Source organism: Mirounga angustirostris, unplaced genomic scaffold (genome assembly GCF_029215605.1).
Source record: "Mirounga angustirostris isolate CCGP_5_RB_7025 unplaced genomic scaffold, mMirAng1.0.hap1 SCAF_9, whole genome shotgun sequence".
NCBI classification, from domain to species: domain Eukaryota; kingdom Metazoa; phylum Chordata; class Mammalia; order Carnivora; family Phocidae; genus Mirounga; species Mirounga angustirostris.
In genome coordinates this window covers 116,578,633-116,599,519 of record NW_026991717.1, presented here as the reverse complement: position 1 = coordinate 116,599,519, position 20,887 = coordinate 116,578,633, and the positions used below count along the sequence as shown (strand labels likewise).

Below are 20,887 nucleotides of genomic sequence, written 5' to 3'. Positions count from 1 at the left end.
GTACATACCCATCAAAGAATAGAAAAATATGCAAGAAAGATGACAATCAAAATGTTAGCAATATTTATGAGGTGCCTGGGTGGTGTAGTCAGTTAAGCATCCAACTCTCGGTTTTCGCTCAGGTTGTGATCTCAGGGCTGGGATCGAGCCCCCACCTCAGGCTCTGTGCTCAGCGCAGAGTCTGCCTGTGACTCTCTCCCCCTCTCACTCTGCCCCTCCCCCTGCACACTCTCTCTCTCAAATAAATAAATCTTAAAAAAAAATAGTACCAATATTTAAACTAAGTGATCTATAGGTACCTTTTACAGTTGCTTTTCTACTTTGTAAAGTTTCTGAAATGGACAAATATTACTTGTATATTAAGGAAAAAAAGTGCATGCTTTTTTAAAGAAATAAGTAACAACCTACCAGTCCATTTAAGTTCTTTATGTTGTTTCTTCCTAAAGACAATATCCTCAAGTTTTCTGCAGTGGAAAAAAAACAATTTTTTGTTTATGAGGATCATATTATAACAGTTGTAAATCTAGTATAATAAAGTATTAATAAATTTTATATAATAAATATACTTATATAGTAAGTAAGAAAGGCTATATTAATTAAAAGTGGTATTCAAGTCAATTCAATTCAAGAAATTGACTTACTTATCATCTAAGGCAAACACTACAACTATAATTTCACATCATGACAATATTAAATTTACAAATGGTTAGCTATTTTGAATGCATGGTTTTAAACTGCTGGCTAGTAAAAATATTTCAGGGCTAAAATAAGAGTAAAGAAGATTTGATCTTTAAATTTGGAAGCATATTTATTTCAAATCTACTATAGTATAAGGACTCACACTAGAAAATAGGAACATATTTATGTATAGCCCACCTCACTCCACAAAGGATTAAAAGTGAAATCAATTTAACTAGTATTTTAAAAATCTTTTGCTTTCAATCTTTTAAAGAATTAGATTGTGATTTGCTTTAAAAATTCTTATTTGTATTTTTTAAAAGGATGGTTCTATTTGTGTATCTATAGGCTATTTCTAGAAGAAAAAAAGAAAATAGAAAAGTAGTTTCTTTATGGTCAGAGGAAAACTTAGTTTCCATTGTAACCTTTTTTGAACTGTTTGCATAAAACCGTGTGCATGTATTATTTTTCAAAATTAAAAAAAGATTTCTAGCAAAATAAAGGAAACTTCATTTCTGTTCTAAAAACCTGTTGATTACTTATGCATAAGTTATACACTTAGTTTTCACAACGTAACCTTCTGTAACTATGTTGTCCAATATGGTAGTTACTAGCCACATGTGGCTATTTAATTTAAATTAATTAAAATTAAATACAATTTAAAATTCAGTTTCTCAATCATACTAGCCACATTTCAAAAGCTTAACAGCTGTATGTGGCTAGTGGTAACTATACTGGGACGGTGCAGACAGCTCTATTGGATTGCAATGTTTTACAAAATCCATAATTGAATGGTTAAGAACACAAATTCACTCAACTGAGTTCCAATCCCAGCTCTCTAGGGAAGCAACCAAACTTCTTTGAATCACAGTTTCATCATATATAAAATGAGGAAATATAATATCTACCTTATAAGGATATCAGGATTGGGGTGCCTGGGTGGCTCAGTCAGTTGAGACTCTTAGTTTCAGCTCAGGTCATGGTCTCAGGCTCAAGAGATGGAGCCCTGTGTTGGGCTCTGTGCTCAGCACAGAGTCTGCTTGAGATTCTTTCCCCTCCTCCTTCTCCCTCCCCCTCTGCCCCTCCCCCCCACCCCCCCCTCAAGCTCTCTCCCAAATAAATAAAATAAATAAATAAATCATTATAAAAAGAAGAATATCAGGATTAAATGAGATAATTTTCTAAAACATTCAGCATAATGCTTAATCCATGGTAAGTACACAATAAATGATGTCTGTGTGTACGTATGTGTTTGTGTGTGCATGTGTGTATCAGGCGTACACGGTTATATAAACTTTGTTTTAATTTATTTAATTTAATGAATTATTTTAAATTCTGTTATGAGAAACATTTAACTTTCAAGACAAAGTATTTTAAGAGTGATCTAATTCATGCAAAATGCTTTAATCATTGAAAGAAGACCCCTTGTTATGGACTGAACTGTGTCCCCCTACCCTAAAATTCACAGTTGTAGTCCTAGCACCAGTACCCCAGAATATGACTGTATTTGAACACAGGATTTTAAAGAGGTAATTAAGGTAAAATGAGATCATTTTAGGTAAAATTCAATATGACTGGTGCCCTTATAAGAAGAGGAGATTAGGACACAGACAGAAACAGAGGAAAGACCATTAAAGACCAAGGGAAAAGATGGTCATCCATAAGCCCAGGAGAGAGGCCTCAGAAGAACTCAATCCTGCCAAAACCTGGTCTTGGACTTCTAGCCTCCACAATTACCAGAAAATAAATTTCTATTGTTTAAGCCACCTAGTCTGTGGAATTGATTATGGCAGCCCTAGCAAACTAATACATCCCATATAGCTATAAATGTGTGAAAATTAAATATTTAAGAAAATCACATAATCAATTATTTTTAAAAGCTTCTTGATATGGAAAGATTGGCATTTTATTTTTTCTATAAAAGAAGCTTATTCAAAAAGTTATTTGGAGCGCCTGGGTGGCTCAGTCGGTTAAGTGTCTGCCTTCTGCTCAAGTCATGATCCCAGAGTCCCAGGATAGAGCCCCTGGGCAGGCTCCCTGCTCAGTGAGGAGTCTGCTTCTCCCACTCCTTCTGCCCCTCCCCCCTTCATATTCCCTCTCTTGCTCACTCTGTCTCTCTCAAATAAATAAAATATTTTAAAAAATAAGTTATTCACATATTTATTGAGCATCTACTATATGGTAGGAACAGCTATAATCACTCATGATATAACAATGAATAATACAGATAAAAATTCCTGCTGACATTGAGCTAATAATTTGCCAGATGATAAACAAAATAAGTAAGTATGTTAGATACTGATAAGTGTGAAGGAGAAAAAAAGCAGGTAAAAAGAATGAAATGTCAAGGGGTTGGGAGCAGTTGACATTTTGGATAGAGGGTGACTTCTAAGACTTAAAGGAAGTGAGGCAGCTAACCATGAGGATCTGTGGAGGAAGAACATTTACAGGCAGAGGAACTTCAAGGACAAAGGCTTTGAGGCAGGACCACATCAGAAGTGTTCACAAAACACAAAAAGCTGGCTGAGAGAATGGGAGGAGAGTAATAGGAGATGAAATTAGAAAGATAATGGGTCTTGGGGATGTGTGAGAAAGGAGTTAAGAAATTACCAGGGAATTTGGCCTAAGCAAAGAAAAGAATGGAACTGTTGTTATCTGAGAAAGACATACAAAAAGTTGGTTTGGCTGGGGCTGGAGAAGGATATCGTACTTAGATTTGGACATGTTAATTATGAGATGTGTAAGACGCCTGGGTGGCTCAGTTGGTTGAGCTACTGCCTTCGGCTTAGGTCATGATCCTGGAGTCCTGGGATCAAGCTCTGCATCGGGCTCCTTGCTCTGCAGGGAGCCTGCTTCTCCCTCTGACCTTCTACCCTCTCATGCTGTTTCTCTCTCTCTCTCAAATAAATAAGTAAAATCTTTAACAACAACAAAATATTAATTATGAGATGTGTATTAGACATCCAATGGAAATATCAGGCAACTGTCCATGAATCTGGAGTTCAGAGGACATGCCTGCGTTAGAGGTACAAATGTGAGAACCATCAGCATATAGACGGTAAAGCCATGACCTGGATGAAATAATCCAGGGAGTAGGTGAAAATAGAAAGAGAACAGATCCAAGAACTGGGTCCTGGGGTACTCTAATACTTAAAAGTCGGGGAAGACCGGGAAGGAGCAGTCTAAGAAATCAGGAGGGTACAGCATCCCAGAAATCAAATATTGAAATTGCTTCAAAGAGGAACAAAATCATCCATGTCAAAATATGCTGCTAGGTCAACTAAGATGAGCACTGAGAAACAACCTCAGGAACTGGAGATAACAAATATATGCAACTCTTCCAAAGATAATATCGAACTTAATATGTAAAACTCCTTTAAAAAATACAACTCCTTTAAAAAAAAATACACATGAAAATGGTGACGGAAGGCTAAAAAGATCTTACTTATTACTGTATAAGGAAAGAAATTATGATATCAAAGTTAATGACAATGAGAATAGTATTGTTAGAAAGAAAACTCTGGGGGCTCCTAGGTGGCTCAGTCAGTTAAGCATCTGACTGTTGGTTTTGGTTCAAGTCATGATCTCGGGGTCGTGGGATCGAGCCCCGAGTGGGCTCAGTGCAGAGTCTGCTTGGGATTGTCTCTCTCCCTCTCCATCTGCCCCTCCCCTGGCTTGTGCACTCGCACATGCGCTCTCTCTAATAAATAAATAAAATCTAAAAAAAAAGAAAAGAAAACTCTGTTATTAGTATTGAAGGTCGACTGAAGAGCAGAAAGATAGGAGACAAAAAGATCAATTAGGAGGCTATCACAAAAGTCATAAGGTACTGTCTTTCAAACTATGCGTGATATGAAATCAACTTAGTGGGTTATGACAAGCAATTAAAAAAAGTATATTGTCTCATTATCATTCCTCCAAATCAGAGATCTTTTGTGGTTCCTCTTTGCCTAGTGAAGACCAAATGCCTTAATGTTGCATTCAAAGTCATTAAAAGCTGTGCCACCCTATTCACACCTGAACACATCATTCTTTTTTATGACTCTTTGCATTCATTAATGCAGTGCTTTTTTTCTTTGAGAACAGCCCCTTCCTCTAACAGGAAAATCCTATAAGAAACAAGATTAAGAATGTCAAGTTTAGGGGTCTCTGGGTGGCTCAGTAGGTTAAGCATCTGCCTTCAGTTCGGGTCACGATCCCAGGGTCCTGGAATCAAGCCCTGTGTCGGGCTCCCTGCAGAGCGGGGAATCTGCTTCTCTCTCTCCCTCTGCCACATGCCCCCCACTTGTGCACACGCTCTCTCTCTCTCAAATAAATAAAATCTTAAAAAAAAAAAAAGAATGTCAAGTTTAAATGTCATTTCTCCCTCTAAAGACTTCTCTAGTCATCATCATAATTACACTTTTTTAGGAACATGGCATTGGATTATAATAATAAATATCCACTTCATATAGTTATTGTGAAGATTAAATGAGTTCATATATATAAAGTGCTTTGAATAATGCCTGGTGGATATATGCTCAAGAAATACCAGCTATTATTACAGTTAGTGAGGAATATGTTCTATCACTTTAGATAATAAGCTCCTTGAGGGCAAGCATTACATCTTACTACCATCTCTTCCAAATCTCCATCCCCCTCCCAGGACCCTACTCAAAGTTGGCATTCAGTATCTATGTAGTCCTGGAGAGGGAACATTTACTAATAGAGCTATGCATAAGATGACTCAATCTATTCCAGTTAGGTTTGTAAAAAAAAGAAAGAAAGAAATCTTTAAAAAATTTATACTGGAACCTATGCTATAAGGGTAAATATTGTTTTACAAACCTATTCCACTTCATGTGTGTGTATATATTAGATATGTGTATTCATATGAATATATGTACTGAGTCATGAATTCATATGTATTCCTTACTGTGGAAAAGTGGTCAAAAGTGTTTGAAAAACACAATCTAAGGGAGAGATAACATGGGTCTAAATTAAAGCTGTAACTTCTGGAAATGAAAAAGCAACAAATTATTTGAGAGCTCTTTCAAAGAGTAGAGTTAACAAGACTTTGTGATGGACTTGGACGTAGGTCTTAAGGGAAGTAAAGGACGAGGATGGTAGGTTAAATAATGGCTCACCAAAAGATACCTAAATCTTAAACCTTGGAGCCTGTGAATGTTACCTTATATGGGGAAAAAGTACTTGGCAGATGTCATCAAGTTAAGGATCTTAAGATAAGGACAGTATCCTTGATTATCCAGGTATTCCCTAAATGCAGTCACACATATCCTCATAAGAGGAAGGCAGAGAAAGATTTAACACAGACAAAAGAGGAGAAGTCAATCTGACCACAGAGGCAGAGATTAGTGATGCCCTCATAAGCCAAGGAATATGTCAGCCATCAGAATCTAGAAGAGGCAAGGAACAGATTCTCCCCAAAAGCCTTCAGAGGCAGCGTGGATCAGTCAAAACCTTGATTTTGATCCACTGAAACCAATTTTAGACTTCTATCCTCCAGAACTGTTCTTTTGTTGTTCCTGTTGTTTTTCAGAACTGTTGCTTTAAGCCACCAAGTTTCAGCAACCATAGGAAACTAGCAGGAGTCAGAACCCTTGGCAACTGGGATGGTGGCAATGTCATTAACACAGATAATGAGCACAAGAAAAACAATGATGGTGAAGAATTAAAATTTAAATACAACAAGTATGAAACACAAGACAAATTTGAACAAAAAATATATAATTAAAAAATCTAATTCTATTTAATTCTAACTCTATAAAAGCTTTAAAATGTCTTTAAAATGTTTAGATCTTGTGTTCTAATTTTCTTTGGATAATCAAATTTAAGACACATGGTTTATATATTCTCTCTGTCATCTGACAATTACTGTGGTTAAAACAGGTGCCAGCTTCTGGGATTACATAGTGTCTCTGGAATGTTTATTCCAGTAACAAGAAAATCCAAGAACCATCTGTTACTGTGGATCACTTACTTAAGCCATTGAGGTTGGCAATTTTTTCAATGCAGTTTGTAGACAGTGAAAGCTTCCTTAAAAAGAACAAAGGAAAACTTGAATTAATACAAAACAATTTTAAATGGTGTAGCAGATAAATAAATAAATAAATAAATAAATAAATAAATAAATAAATAAATAAATAAATACATGGTGTATCAGAAATTATTCCTCAAGTGCCCATACAAGATAATATTTAAGTCATGTTTTCTTTTTACACTGAATCCTTTTTTCCCTCTCAGACATGGCATGTATTCTTTCATTTTGAAATCCTCATACTTTTTTTCTGATTACAGAAGTTAATACATATTCATTGTAGAAAATTAAAAAAAAAACTTTCTGAAGTAATCTGGTGTTTTCTATTAAATTTTTTAAATGCATGTGTTCTTTGACCCAGTGATTCATTTCTAGGAATACATCCTACTGAAATACTAATACCAATGCCAAAAGATATATAAGCTAGATTATTTAGAGTATTATTGTAACAAAAAAAAAATGGGGAAAAAGTCTATAAACATCTAGCAACTGAGGGATAGATAATGGAAAAACTATGCTGTCACTAACACAGATTAAATTGGGCTCCAGATACCAGCTTGGGAAGATGTCCATGATGTGCAGTCAAGTTAAAAACCACCTAGCAGAACAATACATTTTATAAGATCCCTTTTGATAAAAAAGCAGATATATGCATGTACAAAGATATTTATTTGCTCATGTGTTAAATAAATCATTCAGAAATGTATACTGAAGAAGTCATGTGTAATCCTAACCACACAGATTCCCCCAGAGAGAACTACTTTTAATGGTTTGTATATATTTGTCTAGGTTTTTTCTACTCATAATTAAATTATGTAAAAAAATTTTAGGGGTTCCTCGGTTCTCAGTTGGTTGAGCATCTGACTGTTGATCTCAGCTCAGGTCTTGATCTCAGGGTCATGAGTTCAAGCCCCGCATTGGGCTCCACGCTGGTGTGGAGACTATTTACCAAAAAAAAAAAAAAATATTTTATGTAGGGAACATAACTACACATTCTTAGTCTTCCTTTCTTGACAAAATATTTAATATTTTAGAATATTTCATGCAAAAAATATAATAAAATCTAATTTTGTTGAACACAATCTGTGCTCAGTATTCTTCCAAGTACTTTACATAAACTGTTTTAACCATCACAACAATCCTGTGAAATAAGTACTATTATTATCAGCCATATTTTACAAATAAGTAAACTGAGGTACAAAGATGTTAAGCAATTTGCCTAATATTACATAGCCAGAAAGGGGCAGAGTCAAATTTAAAACCCCCCAAAAACGGACTCTAGAACATGTGATCTTATCCTTTCTGATATGACTTGAAGAAGAATTATTCATTTTTTTACAAAAGCAATTACTGTACAGTGTAAATTATTGGTCAAATTGCACATTTTCTAGTAATCTCCAACTCCTGACAACTACCAGTGAAAAATGGAGTGCCTTAAATCTGGGAATATGATTGGGGATGAATTCTTTAATTGTTGTTTAGGCAACCTGCCCAAAGAGACAGTCAGCAAAAATATGAACAGGCTGACTCTTTCCAAGCAGTTTCCAAGGTACTTTGGTACTAAGAACAATACCTTCTCAAATGTTTGCCTTTGAGAAGGCTTTATGATAAAAAGATATTTGACCACTTTGAAACAGTGCTCTTTGAAATCATGCTTTTGAAGCAAAAAAAAAAAAAAATCTAAGGTGGAGTTTTATATAATACACTGTGCTGTCATCATAAAGGACAAGTTGCATACAATAACTATGTTTGGTTTTCCCATTTCCCTAAGGGAAATGAAACATAGACAGATATTAGTCTAATTCATAGGTTCACAAATTACGTGTCTAAGAGGTACTCAAGTTGCTTATTATAAATACAGATTCCTATATTTCATCAGTAGATATTCTGTTTCTATAAATTTGGGGTGGGGCTTATCTCCTGCATAAGGAGATTCTTATGTAGGTAGTCAGTGCACTACACTTCAAAACACACAGGGTGGAGAAATCAAAAAGAACCCCAAGTGATTCTATAACATTCTACAGCTCTGAGAAGAGACACTGCAGCCTGAGAGCATGGTCACAAGGTGTCATGGTATAATTGCCTCAAATTAGCCACAGAACCTTACTAAAAAGTACGTAGAGTATTTAGAAAATAAGTTAAGAGGAACTAATAAAGATCTGATACTTAAAGTCACAGGAAAATAGAATTACAAAATAATAAGTATAATTTGATCCCAATTAGGAAAAGAAATTAGAAGGCTCTATATCAAAATGCTAACACTGGTTCTCAAGAGGTGGTGCAATTTTGGTTGATATTAATTCCTTTCCTTTGTGCTTTTTATATTTTCTAGATGTTTTACAATGTATTTTTATAATTTGAAGAAAAAATTTAAAGCAGCATCTCTTAGGCTTCTGGTAAGTATAGTACTGACTGGCTAATTTTATAAGAGAAAGTATTAGATTTTATGACAATAATAGTCTTATTGTGTTATTTAGTTTCTCCCAAGAGACAAGGAAACTTCTATTTTCCAGGCACATTATACAAATTCTACTGTAAAAAAATACTATATTGTTCAGGGTTACTTTATTAGTAGTCCCATAAACCAATAATCTCTTATGTTTGGCTTTGCCAAAGGGGGAATTTCATTAACCAAACAAACAAACAAAAAAAGAGAAATGAAGATCACAGGAAACAAACACATTTTTTCTAGTTTGTGTATTTAGAAAAGAAAGGGAAAAAAGACAAGAGAACTTACTCGCAATTAGCAAGTGTGGACAAGGATGCATCCATCTTCTCTATAGGGGGAATCTGAGCATAAAGCTTTATCTCTTTGGCTTCGGATGGCTTTTGACTGGTTTTCTCTTCCTATGATAAAAATTAGTTTGGAAGAAAGTGAACCCAGATTATAATACAGAACTAAAAAAGTCCAGAATATCCTAAGGCTTTTAATGTTTATTTCAAAACAATTATTAGAATTTCATAACTCTGTGCATTCTTTACAATTCACTTGCTGACATTTACTAACTGACCCTGATAACCAGGCTTCTACATGGCTGGTTCAGATAATTTATTGTTAGGTCCCAACCAAATGGAAAGGAGGAGGAAAGAAAATAACTTCCATTTCTGTAATATTTAAAATCCTTGGGACGCCAGGGTGGCGCAGTCAGTTAAGCATCCACCTCTGGCTCAGGTCAGGATCCCAGGGTGCTGGGATCGAGCCCCACATCAGGTTCCTTGTTCAGCAGGGAGCCTGCTTCTCCCTCTGCCTGCCACTCCCCCTGTGTGTACTCTCTCTCTCTCTGATAAATAAATAAATAAATAAAATCCTTTAAGAGTCTATCAATAAACCAAAAAATACAACAACAATAATAACATTTTCTTGGGAAGAATTCTTTTTCTTTTTTTTTTTTTTTTTAATATTTTATGTATTTGACACAGAGAGAGAGAGAGCACAAGCAGGGGGAGCGGCAGGCAGAGGGAGAGGGAGAGGCAGGTTCCCCGCTGGGCAGGGAGCCCGATACAGGGCTCGATCCCAGGATCCTGGGATCACGACCGAGCCGAAGGCAGTTGCCCAACAGACTGAGCCACCCAGGCACCCCATCTTGGGAAGAATTCTTTGTCCCTAAGAACTCTTTTCTTAAATATCAGATTTAGATCTATAAGATCAACTATTTTGTCATCTCGTCTTGCTTTTTCTTTTTTTTTTTTCAATTTTATTTATTCATTTGCCAGAGAGAGTACAAGCAGGAGGAACGGTAGGCAGAGGGAGAAGCAGGGTCCCCGCTGAGCAATGAGACCCATGCGGGACTCAATCCCAGGACACTAGGATAATGACCTAAGCCAAAGGCAGATGCTTAACCGACTGAGCCACCCAGGCGTCCCTCTTCTTGCTTTTTCTATACACAGTTCAGTCTGAGATAGAACCCCAAAATGCCAAGAATTCTGGAAGATAACATCCTTACAACACAGCTGAGGTCAAAGCTATTTGCTCTACTATTACTTAAACTCTATCTCAGATTTTCAGTACTATGTACACAATTTAAAATTTAATTACCAATATATGCTGCCTAATAATATTTTTGAAGTACCTCAATACTTAAAGTTAGTTCTCTCTCTCCAACAAAACAGGAAGCTCCTAAAGTGAAGGGCCCATTTCCTTTGCTTTCCTGTATTTTCTATAACATAGTGCACTATAAGACACACAGAGGCTTGTTTTTAAAAATCAAATCATAACATGTCAATACTAGAAAATACATAATTAAAAAAACAGAAAAAGAAAATACACAATAAGTTGAAAGAAAAATATCTAATACACATCCACTCAGTACTTATTTTTGTGTCATAACATTTGTAGGTTATAAGAGGGGAACGGATACATAGTAGATCCTCAATAAATGTTAGCTTAATCAGTGAAAGAGTGAGCTTAATGTCTTCAAATAATCTTAAAGTCAACAATTTATGGCCACAATATAATCTAGAAATAGAACCTACAATGCAAAACAAAAAAACAACCACTTACTATTGTAAGTAAATAAAGACCTAAAATCTGATTCAAAGAAAATCTAATACTAAATTTATTCCATATTTACTTTTCTTCTTTAACAAAACAGATTTTTCATTAACCAAGCAGAAATAGATTTTTTAAATGCAAAGTACAAAGAAGTTTATAAGCACTAAAACAAGAATTCAAATATTTCATTATCCTATCCACCCTATTTTCCCTAGACATCAAGCCTCCTGAAAGACTTTTGATTCAAAGCTCAGCTTCAAAAGCAAAAGATACATTATTATACAAAAAACTATTGATAATATCCACAAAAAAGTTATCACTTGGCATAGAAATTGAGGCACTATCTCTATACTCTATGGAAATTCTATTTATGATGCTGAATTACAACTGTTCAAACTTTATAGAATGTTTTATTCAAAATATTTATAGTTTATATTCAATTCATGTTTTTTATAATGCAGTTTCCTTTCTTATGTTAGTATATGCTGTAGGATTTTTTTCCAGCTTTACTGACATGTAACATTGTATAAGTTTAAGGTGATGATTTTATACATGTATATATTATAAAATGATTAACACAATAAGGTTAGCTAACACATCCATCACCTAATTTTTTTTGTTTTTGGTGCTAAGAACTTTTAAGATCCACTCTCTTAGCAGCTTTCAAGTATATGATGCAATATTATTAACTATAGTCACCATGCTGTATATTAGATCCCCAGGACTTGGCTTATAACTGGATGTTTGTACCCTTTGACCAACATCTCCCCATTTCCCCCACACCCCAGTCCCTGGCAATCACCATTCTACTCTTTGTTTCTGAGTTCAGCTTTTTTAGATTTTACATATGTGTGAGATCATAGAGTATGTGTCTTTCTCTGTCTGATTTCATTTAGCATAATGCACTCAAAGTCCATCCATGTTGTCGTAAATGGAAGGATTTCCTTCCTTTTTTGTGGTTGAATAATATTCCACTCTGTATATATACAATTTTTTTATCCATTTACACACTAATGGACATGTAGGATATTCATATTGATATAATCCACTGATTTTAATCAGACTTTCCCAGTTTTACTAGTATTCATTTATACACGAGTATGAATGTGTTTCTATGTGTGTATTAAGTGTATACAATTTTATCACCTATATAGGTTCACGTACCCAACACCACAGTCAAGACAGCTAAATAGTTCCAGTACCCCAAAGATTCCTTGTACTGAATGGTCAGATTTAAATAACTATCCAATAATTCTCCTTGTATGGTTTCTAAAAGAGGTAAAAATTCATATACTCACCCATCTGGCTAGAGCTTCTTTGATTGTTGTTGCTTTTGCCTTAAAAAGAGAAGAAACAAGAGTGTCTTTATTGGTATGATTTGTTGATTCAGTTTTCATGCAATGATTATGAGCCTCGGCATCTACCATTGAAAAGATTAACTTTTTTCTTTGAGACTTTATATGCAAACTGAGTGTTTTAATTTCCTGAAATCAGGATGATTTATTTAAATGCCTCTCAGAGAAATTAAGGAAATCATGATGTAATGCCCATATACTTCACTCCCACTTGGTTTACAAAAAAAATATAGCTTTCAACATTTGATATTAAAATAGATCCCATTTCATTGATTCTAAGATCTACATCTTTTACATTTTAACATCTTTGAAATTTGGATGCATTTTAAAACCAGGAACAATTTACAATTACTGTGGCCAGGTAGCAGTGGTGATGACCTAGAAAAATATTAACCATTTTATTTCATATACATATATTCCTTTGCAAAGAATGACATATGATAAAAATCTACATGCCTAAATACATTTAAAAGAACTCTGTCGTATACATATACCACATTTTCTTTATCCATTCATATGACCTCACTGATACGAGGAATTCTTAATCTCAGGAAACAAACTGAGGGTTGCTGGAGTGGTGGGGGGCGGGAGGGATGGGGTGCTTTGATGATAGACATTGGGGAGGGTGTGTGCTATGGTGAGCGCTGTGAATTGTGCAAGACTGTTGAATCACAGATCTGTACCTCTGAAACAAATAATACATGTTAAAAAAAAAAAAGAAGAAGAATATAGCAGGAGGGGAAGAATGAAGGGGGGGATATCAGAGGGGGAGATGAACCATGGGAGATGACGGACTCTGAAAAGCAAACTGAGGGTTCTGGGGCGGTGGTGGGAGGATGGGTTAGCCTGGTGATGGGTATTGAGGAGGGCGCGTTCTGCACGGAGCACTGGGTGTTATACACAAACAATGAATCATGGAACACTACATCAAAAACTAATGATGTAATGTATGGCGATTAACATAATAAAAATTTTAAAAAAATTAAAAATAAAATTAACTTATGATCCAGTAAAAAAAAAAAAAACCTCTGTCAATAGGTACAAAACAAAAATTCTAAGTGATAAGAAATTACTTGTTATGGGGCGCCTGGGTGGCTCAGTTGGTTAAGCGACTGCCTTCGGCTCAGGTCATGATCCTGGAGTCCCTGGATCGAGTCCGCATCGGGCTCCCTGCTCGGCAGGGAGCCTGCTTCTCCCTCTGACCCTCCCCCCTCTCATGTGCTCTCTCTCTCTCTCTCATTCTCTGTCTCAAATGAATAAATAAAATCTTTAAAAAAAAAAAAAAAGAAAGAAATTACTTGTTATGGTTTAATTCCAACTTCTTATTTTTCTTTCTTAGAACATAAAATAATGTTGCACCTTATAATCAATAGTATCTTAGATTCAATTTAATATGACACTTAAAACGTTAAATGTGAGAAAAGGAAGACATCCTTTGAATTACGCTAGAGTTCATTAAAAAAAAAAAATCCTAAACAATACCAAAAGGAAAAGTTTAAAAATACAGTTGAGCCTCCAACAAGACAGGCATGAGGGACACCAACCTCCCCACCCCCACCCCCTGCAACACAGTCAAAAATCTGAGTATAACTTCTGACTCGCCAAAAACTTTACTAATAGCCTACTATTGACCTGAAGCCTTACCAATAACATAAACATTTGATTAATACATATTTTGCATGTTATATGCATTATATACTATATTCTTACAATAAAGTAAACTAGAGAAAAGAAAATATTATTAAGAAAATCATAAGAGGAGTGCCTCGGTGGTTCAATAGGTTAAGTGTCCAACTCTTAGTTTTGGCTCAGGTTATGATCTCAGGGTTGTGAGATGGAGCCCCATATTAGGCTCAGTGTGGAGTCTGCTCAAGATTCTCCCTCCCTCTCAGCCCCTCCTCTGGCTCACAGGCTCTCTCTCTCTCTCTAAAATAAATTTTTAAAAAAAGAAAAAAAATCATAAGAGAAAATACATTTACAGTATTGCAGTGTATTTTTTTTTTTTAAGATTTTATTTATTTATGGGGCACCTGGGTGGCTCAGTCGTTAAGTGTCTGCCTTCGGCTCAGGTCATGATCCCAGGGTCCTGGGATTAAGCCCCACATCGAGCTCTCTGCTCAGCGGGGAGCCTGCTTCTCCCTCTCCCACTTCCCCTGCTTGTGTTCCCTCTCTTGCTGGGTCTCCCTCTGTCAAATAAATAAATAAAATCTTAAAAAAAAAAAAGATTTTATTTATTTGAGAGAGAAAGAGAGAGCACAGGCAGGGGGAGCAGCAGAGGGAGAGGGAGAAGCAGGCTCTCCGCTGAGCAGGGAGCACAATGTGGGGCTCGATCCCAGGACCCTGGGATCATGACCTTAGCCAAAGGCAGCCGCTTAACCGACTGAGCCACCCAGGCACCCCTGCAGTGTATTTATTGAAAAAAATCTGCATGTAAGTGGATCAGTGCAGTTCAAACCTATGTTGCTCAACTGTATATGTCATTATGTCTAGAAAGCAAAGACACAGTGATACATAATCCTTGGGTTAAAAAGTAAACTATAGGGCACCTGGGTGGCTCAGTCAGTTAAGCGTCTGCCTTCAGCTCAGGTCATGATCTCAGGGTCCTGGGATCGAGTCCCACATCAGGCTCCCTGCTTGGTGAGGAGTCTGCTTCTCCCTCTACCCGTCCCCCTGCTTGTGTGCTTGCGCTCTCTCTCTCAAATAAATAAATAAAATCTTTAATAAAAAAATAAACTATAAACTATAGTAAAACAATAAAAGAAAAAATATCAAAATTTGAGGAATATAACATTTAAAAGGAAAGTTATAGTTTCAAATATATTTATTTATTCAAAAATAAGAGAAAATAAGAGACAGAAAACAAATAAGCTAAGCATTTGAGATATTTGAAAAAGCATGTCATTGCTAACACAAAGAAGGCTAAAAAAAATACAAAGGAATAAGTCAATGAAAAACAGACCTGAAGAAAAAAAAGATTAACAAAATTAAAAGTTGGTTCCTAAATCTCTAGCAAGCCTGACTGAGAGAAAAGAGAGCTAGCTGTACGACAAAAACATAGAATCAGAGGAAATAACAGATACCACAAGGACTTAAAAATAAAATATTATAAGCAAATATATGGTCGTAAGTTTGAAAACCTAGACAAAGAATGCATTTCTAGAAAATAAAACACAAAAGTGCCAAACTGTCACAGGAAGAATCAGAAAATATGAATAGACCAATAACTATTTTAAATGTTAAAAAGATAATCAGAGATTTACTCTTACTCTCTTCTCCTACATCTCTAAGCCTAGATAATTTTACAAGTAAATTCTGCCAAGTTTTCAAGGAACAGATATTCCCTGTTAGACAAGTTATTTCAGAAACCAGGAAAGGAGGGAAAGCTGCCAGTTTATTTTATGAGGCTAGAATAACCTTGATGTCATAAAGAGATAAGAGGCCCTCTTTACTTCTCAACACAGATTTGAAAATCCTAGATACAACATTAGATCTCCAAAGCCAATGGTTAATAATAATCGTGATCGAGAATGGCTGATCCCAGGAGCATAAGGATTGTTTAACAAAAAAAACCTATAAATGTAAATCATCTATTAATGGATTAAAGAGGAGGAAATCACATTTATTTCAGTAAAGTGAAGAAAAAGTACTTTATAAAATAGTTCTACATCTGGGGCGCCTGGATGGCTCTGTCAGCTAAGCGTCTGCCTTCAGCTCAGGTCATGATCCTGGAACCCTGGGATCAAGCCCTCCCTCTCCCATAGCCCGCTTCTCCCTCTCCCTCTGTCTGCCGCTCCCCCTGCTTGTGCACTCTCTCTCACTCTGTCAAATAAATAAATAAAATGTTAAAATATATATATATAAAGTTCTACATCTAATATTAAAAGCTCTCAACTAAGAGTTACAAGGAAATTCCCTACTTGATAAAACTACATACCAAAAAGCTATAGCAAACATCATACTTAATGAAGAAATTCATTCATTTCAGCAAATATTCATTAAGTGTCTACTACGTACCAAACATACTTTTACATGCTTGGGATATATCAATGAACAAAACAAAGATCCCTGCCTTCGTGTAACTTACATCTACTGGCGGGAGACAGATGGTAAATAATATATTTAATGAATAAATAAATTATATAGTATATTAGAAGGTGACAATTACTAAGGAAGAAGAAAATACAAAACAAAAACAAAAATGTTGAATTTGGTAAGAGGTATCAGGATGTGTGTTTATGTGTGTAGAGCATGTTTATTTTAAATAAGGTGGTCAAGAAGAGCCAAATTGGGAAGATAACACTAGAAGTATTCTCTTTAAGATCCCAAATATATCAAAGATCCTTACTATCATTGCTACTGTTTAACATGGTACAAGAGATCTTTATCAATGTTATAATAAAAGAAAATACAAATTGGAATGATTAAAAGGAAGAAATAAAACTCACTATGCTCACATGATCATCTACATAGAAAACACAATAGAATAAACTGACAAATAGAACAAATAGAATTCAGCAAGTGAAGAACACTGTTGAGAGAGTTAACAAAAAAGTTGGGAGAAGATATTTTCAACATAAAACCAACAAAAGACTAATAGAGAATATAGAAGGAACTCCTAAAATTCAAAAAACAAAAACATCGAAAAAATTAACAAAAAATATAAACAGAATTCATAGAAACTGAAATCCAAATGATTAACAATATCATGAGGTACTGGAACTCACTGAAAATCAGAGAAATGAAGAGTAAAACAATGGAATACTAAAATACATCCTCAGATTGGCAAAAGTTACAAATTTGGTGAGAATGTAGAACTCTCATGCATTACTGAACGAAGTAAAAACTAGCAGAGCCAGGGGTGCCTGGCTGGCTCAGTCAGCAGAGCATACAACTCTTGATCTCAGGGTGGTGAGTTCAAGACCCATGTTGGGGGTAAAGCTTACTTAAAATCAAAACAAAACAAACTAGCAGAGCCATTCTGGAAAGCAGTCTGAGAGTGCCTAAGGAAATTAAGTATGCAGGGCGCCTGGGTGGCTCAGATGGTTAAGCGTCTGCCTTCGGCTCAGGTCATGATCCCAGGGTCCTGGGATCGAGTCCCACATCGGGCTCCCTGCTCCTTAGGAGCCTGCTTCTCCCTCTGCCTCTCTCTCTCTCTGTCTCTCATGAATAAATAAATAAAATCTTTAAAAAAAAAAAAAAAGAAATTAAGTATGCATAGGCCCTATGACTCTGAAATCCCACCTATGCATAGATTTCCCAGAAAAATCCCTGTATGGGTCCATGAAGAGATATATATAAGAATACTTTCAAATTGGAAGCAATCTAGCTGTCTACAAGTTGGTTTATGAGGTTTCTAGTTCCCCTAGAGATAGCAGGAGTCAAAAACTGAAATGCCTTGGGGCACCTGGGTGGCTCAGTCATTAAGTTCTGCCTTTGGCTCAGGTCATGATCCCAGGGTTCTGGGATGAGCCCCGCATCGGGCTCCCTGCTCTGCCGGAAGCCTGCTTCTCCCTCTCTCACTCCCCCTGCTTGTGTTCCCTCTCTCGCTGTGCTCTGTCAAATAAATAAATAAAATCTTTAAAAAAAAAAAAAAAACGGAAATGCTAGGGAACCAATGGACATCTTTAATGGGTAAAGCTGGCCATATAAAGAGGATAACCTCTACTCTGGCATTAGAAAACAGCAGGCAGGTGGGACTTGGGACAAGATTTCTTCAAATATTAAAACTCCATTATTGAAAATAACACCCTTATTTTATGTACCATTAAGAATGAAAAGATGCTGCCAATTATATGACACCACCATATTTTAGTAATACAAAAATGGGGCAAAAATGTGTACAGTGGTGAAATATGGTATTTCTCATTTTTCAGAGAGGCCATAAATCTGGGTTTTGATGTGAAATACAAAATACAATCATTTAAAGACAATGAAAGCTAAGGGTTTTTTTTTTTTTTAATAAAGATTTTATTTATTTATTTATTTATTTGAGAGGGAGAGAGAGCAAGAGCACAAGAGCAGGGGGAGGGAGAAGCAGACTCCCTGCTGAGCAGGGAGTCCAACACTGGGCTTGATCCCAGGATGCTGGGATCAAGACCTGAGCTGAAGGCAGACGCTTAACTGACTGACCCACCCAGGCGCCCCAGAGGCTAATGTTTTGTTAATTAAAAAACTATGTTGGCCTGATTTCTCGAGGGCTCTGGAACTACCAGTTTCCAGACTTAGCTAGCTTCATCTAATTACTGGTTCTGATTCTCTATTTGAAGATTTTCAGTAATTCTCCTGGATCATGCTTTCAGAATCATTTAGGACTGATTATTTCTTCACCTGAATATAAACCTAGGTTCCAGAACTTTTTATTTTCTTTGGCAGTGGTTTTCAGATAAATGCCTGTGGAATAAAGTAAGGAAAGTGTGGGGGGAAACTTTTAAAAGAGTGGTATTTATGGGGTGCCTGGATGGCTCAGTTGGTTAAGCGACTGCCTTCAGCTCAGGTCATCCTGGAGTCCCGGATCGAGTCCTGCATCAGGCTCCCTGCTCAGCAGGGAGTCTGCTTCTCCCTCTGAACCTCCCCCCTCCATGCTCTCTCTCTCTATATATATATATATCTCATTCTCTCTCTCAAATAAATAAATGAAATCTTTTTAAAAAAATAAAAGAGTGGTATTTAATCTTGTGGTTGAGGGCAGGCACAGACTTCGTCATCATTTCAGTTTCCTGGGCTCAATTTCTGCCCACTTAAACAGCACTGGAATCACAAAAAGACAACTAATTATACTTATTCTTCATAAACATCCCCATCAGGCAGGACAATCACATACATCGCTAAAACAACTTTGACTGGGTCTGTAATCAACCAACAACATCCCTTTCAAACTACTGGGTGGAACTACCAAATCTGTAAGCAAAACTGCACATTTTAAGTAGGAGTTGAGGAGCATCAGTAGGTAAAAATCACTACTTCATAAAAGGCTTTGATTGGATAGATCACTGATAGATTTCAAATCCAAGGTAGCAGTATTTCTCAAAGTGTGGTGGGACGCCCTCCAATTTTTGAATCACTTGAGGTGCACTGTCGAAATGCACGTTCACGAATCCCATTATATTAAAATTTCATAATCTGCATTCCAGCAAGCTCAATCTTCAGCCGACTATATTTATCCATAAAATCTGAGAAACGCTATCCTAATATATTCTATCCGAGTGGGCTTTACAATGCTACCTAATAACTGCACTTACAGTCATTCAGAGGACAACTTGGGCACTTCACAGGTTAGGAATACAGCTGCGCTCGGTGTTACACACACTCCCCGCGCCCCGTCTCACCAGGGGGAAAATTATCTCCATGTCCAGAAATATCCTCATTCACACTCTGCCTTCCATCACCTTTCCCACTCTAATCCGCTCCTTTTGGAGGAATTTCTGCTCTTTGCGCCCCCTTTCTCTGTCAGAGTCCCTCCACATGAACCAACCCCCAATCCGCCCCAGGCCGCCCTCACCCCAGACCACCCGGTGCCAGGGCTTCTCTTTCGCCTCCGGCCTCTGACTGCAGAGCTAGCGTCCGTTACCGGCTTCCTTCCGCTAATCGAGAACCCCCCCAACCCTCAACACGCCACAGTCACCCTTTTCCATCTCCAATCTCCTCTCCTCTTTGACTATGAGGCCTAGAAGGTACTCACCATTCCGGCCGTTGCTACTGTCACTGCTCTGGTTGCTAGGGCCCGCCGAGGTCAGTGCGCGTGCGCACTTCTCGGAGCCCTCCGCGGATCCCACCCCCCGGCAGCGGTCCTTTCTCTCCGCCCTCAGGGTGGCGCGTGCGGGGCATTGTGGGACCGCGCGGCGGCCGCCTCGGTCCTCCGGCCGATCGGCCGCTGGCGTCCCAGTAGCTGCGGTTCGCAGGATGCGAGAGCTTAACCGCGCAGAGTGGTCAGGAGATGCTTTCTACCGAAAGCAATTTCAGCCGATCTGCAGTGAGGTATCTGCCTAAAGTTTAAAACTTTAAAACCTCGCTATAAAAATTGTCTTTCCCATAAAATAACTTTAAAAATTCCCTTCTCCTGTAGATTGCCCCTCCGCATCCCCTCCACCTACTGTGATTCACCTGTAGTCTGACTGAAACTAAATTCAGCTGAATTTCCTTGGTTGCCTTCCCCCAACCCCTCAAGGGAGCCAGAGGCGAATTAAAGCATAAAATGCTGGTTTTATATAACCGAGATGTCTCCCTCTTCCCCTTCTATTAAATTAGACAAAAATATTGAGTTGCTAGAGGTATGGATAAATGCGGATGCGTATATACACTGCTGTTTATAATTAACAGCCTTTCTGG

At 37.0% G+C, this 20,887-nt stretch overlaps 1 protein-coding gene across 1 annotated transcript in view; it reads right to left on the bottom strand.

Annotated features, from left to right (window-relative positions):
* The window catches only part of DNAL1 (dynein axonemal light chain 1), a 37,817-nt gene extending 17,462 nt beyond the window's left edge, over window positions 1-20,355 (bottom strand). Inside the window, exons 1-5 of the mRNA XM_045901177.3 lie at window positions 20,241-20,355; window positions 12,506-12,544; window positions 9,453-9,562; window positions 6,659-6,714; window positions 409-464 (exon numbers count right to left, since the gene is read on the bottom strand). Coding sequence (XP_045757133.1) covers window positions 409-464; window positions 6,659-6,714; window positions 9,453-9,562; window positions 12,506-12,544; window positions 20,241-20,243 — 264 coding nt within the window. The 5' untranslated portion in view covers window positions 20,244-20,355. The remainder of the gene's footprint in view (window positions 1-408; window positions 465-6,658; window positions 6,715-9,452; window positions 9,563-12,505; window positions 12,545-20,240) is intronic.
* Between the last annotated feature and the right edge of the window lie 532 nt (window positions 20,356-20,887).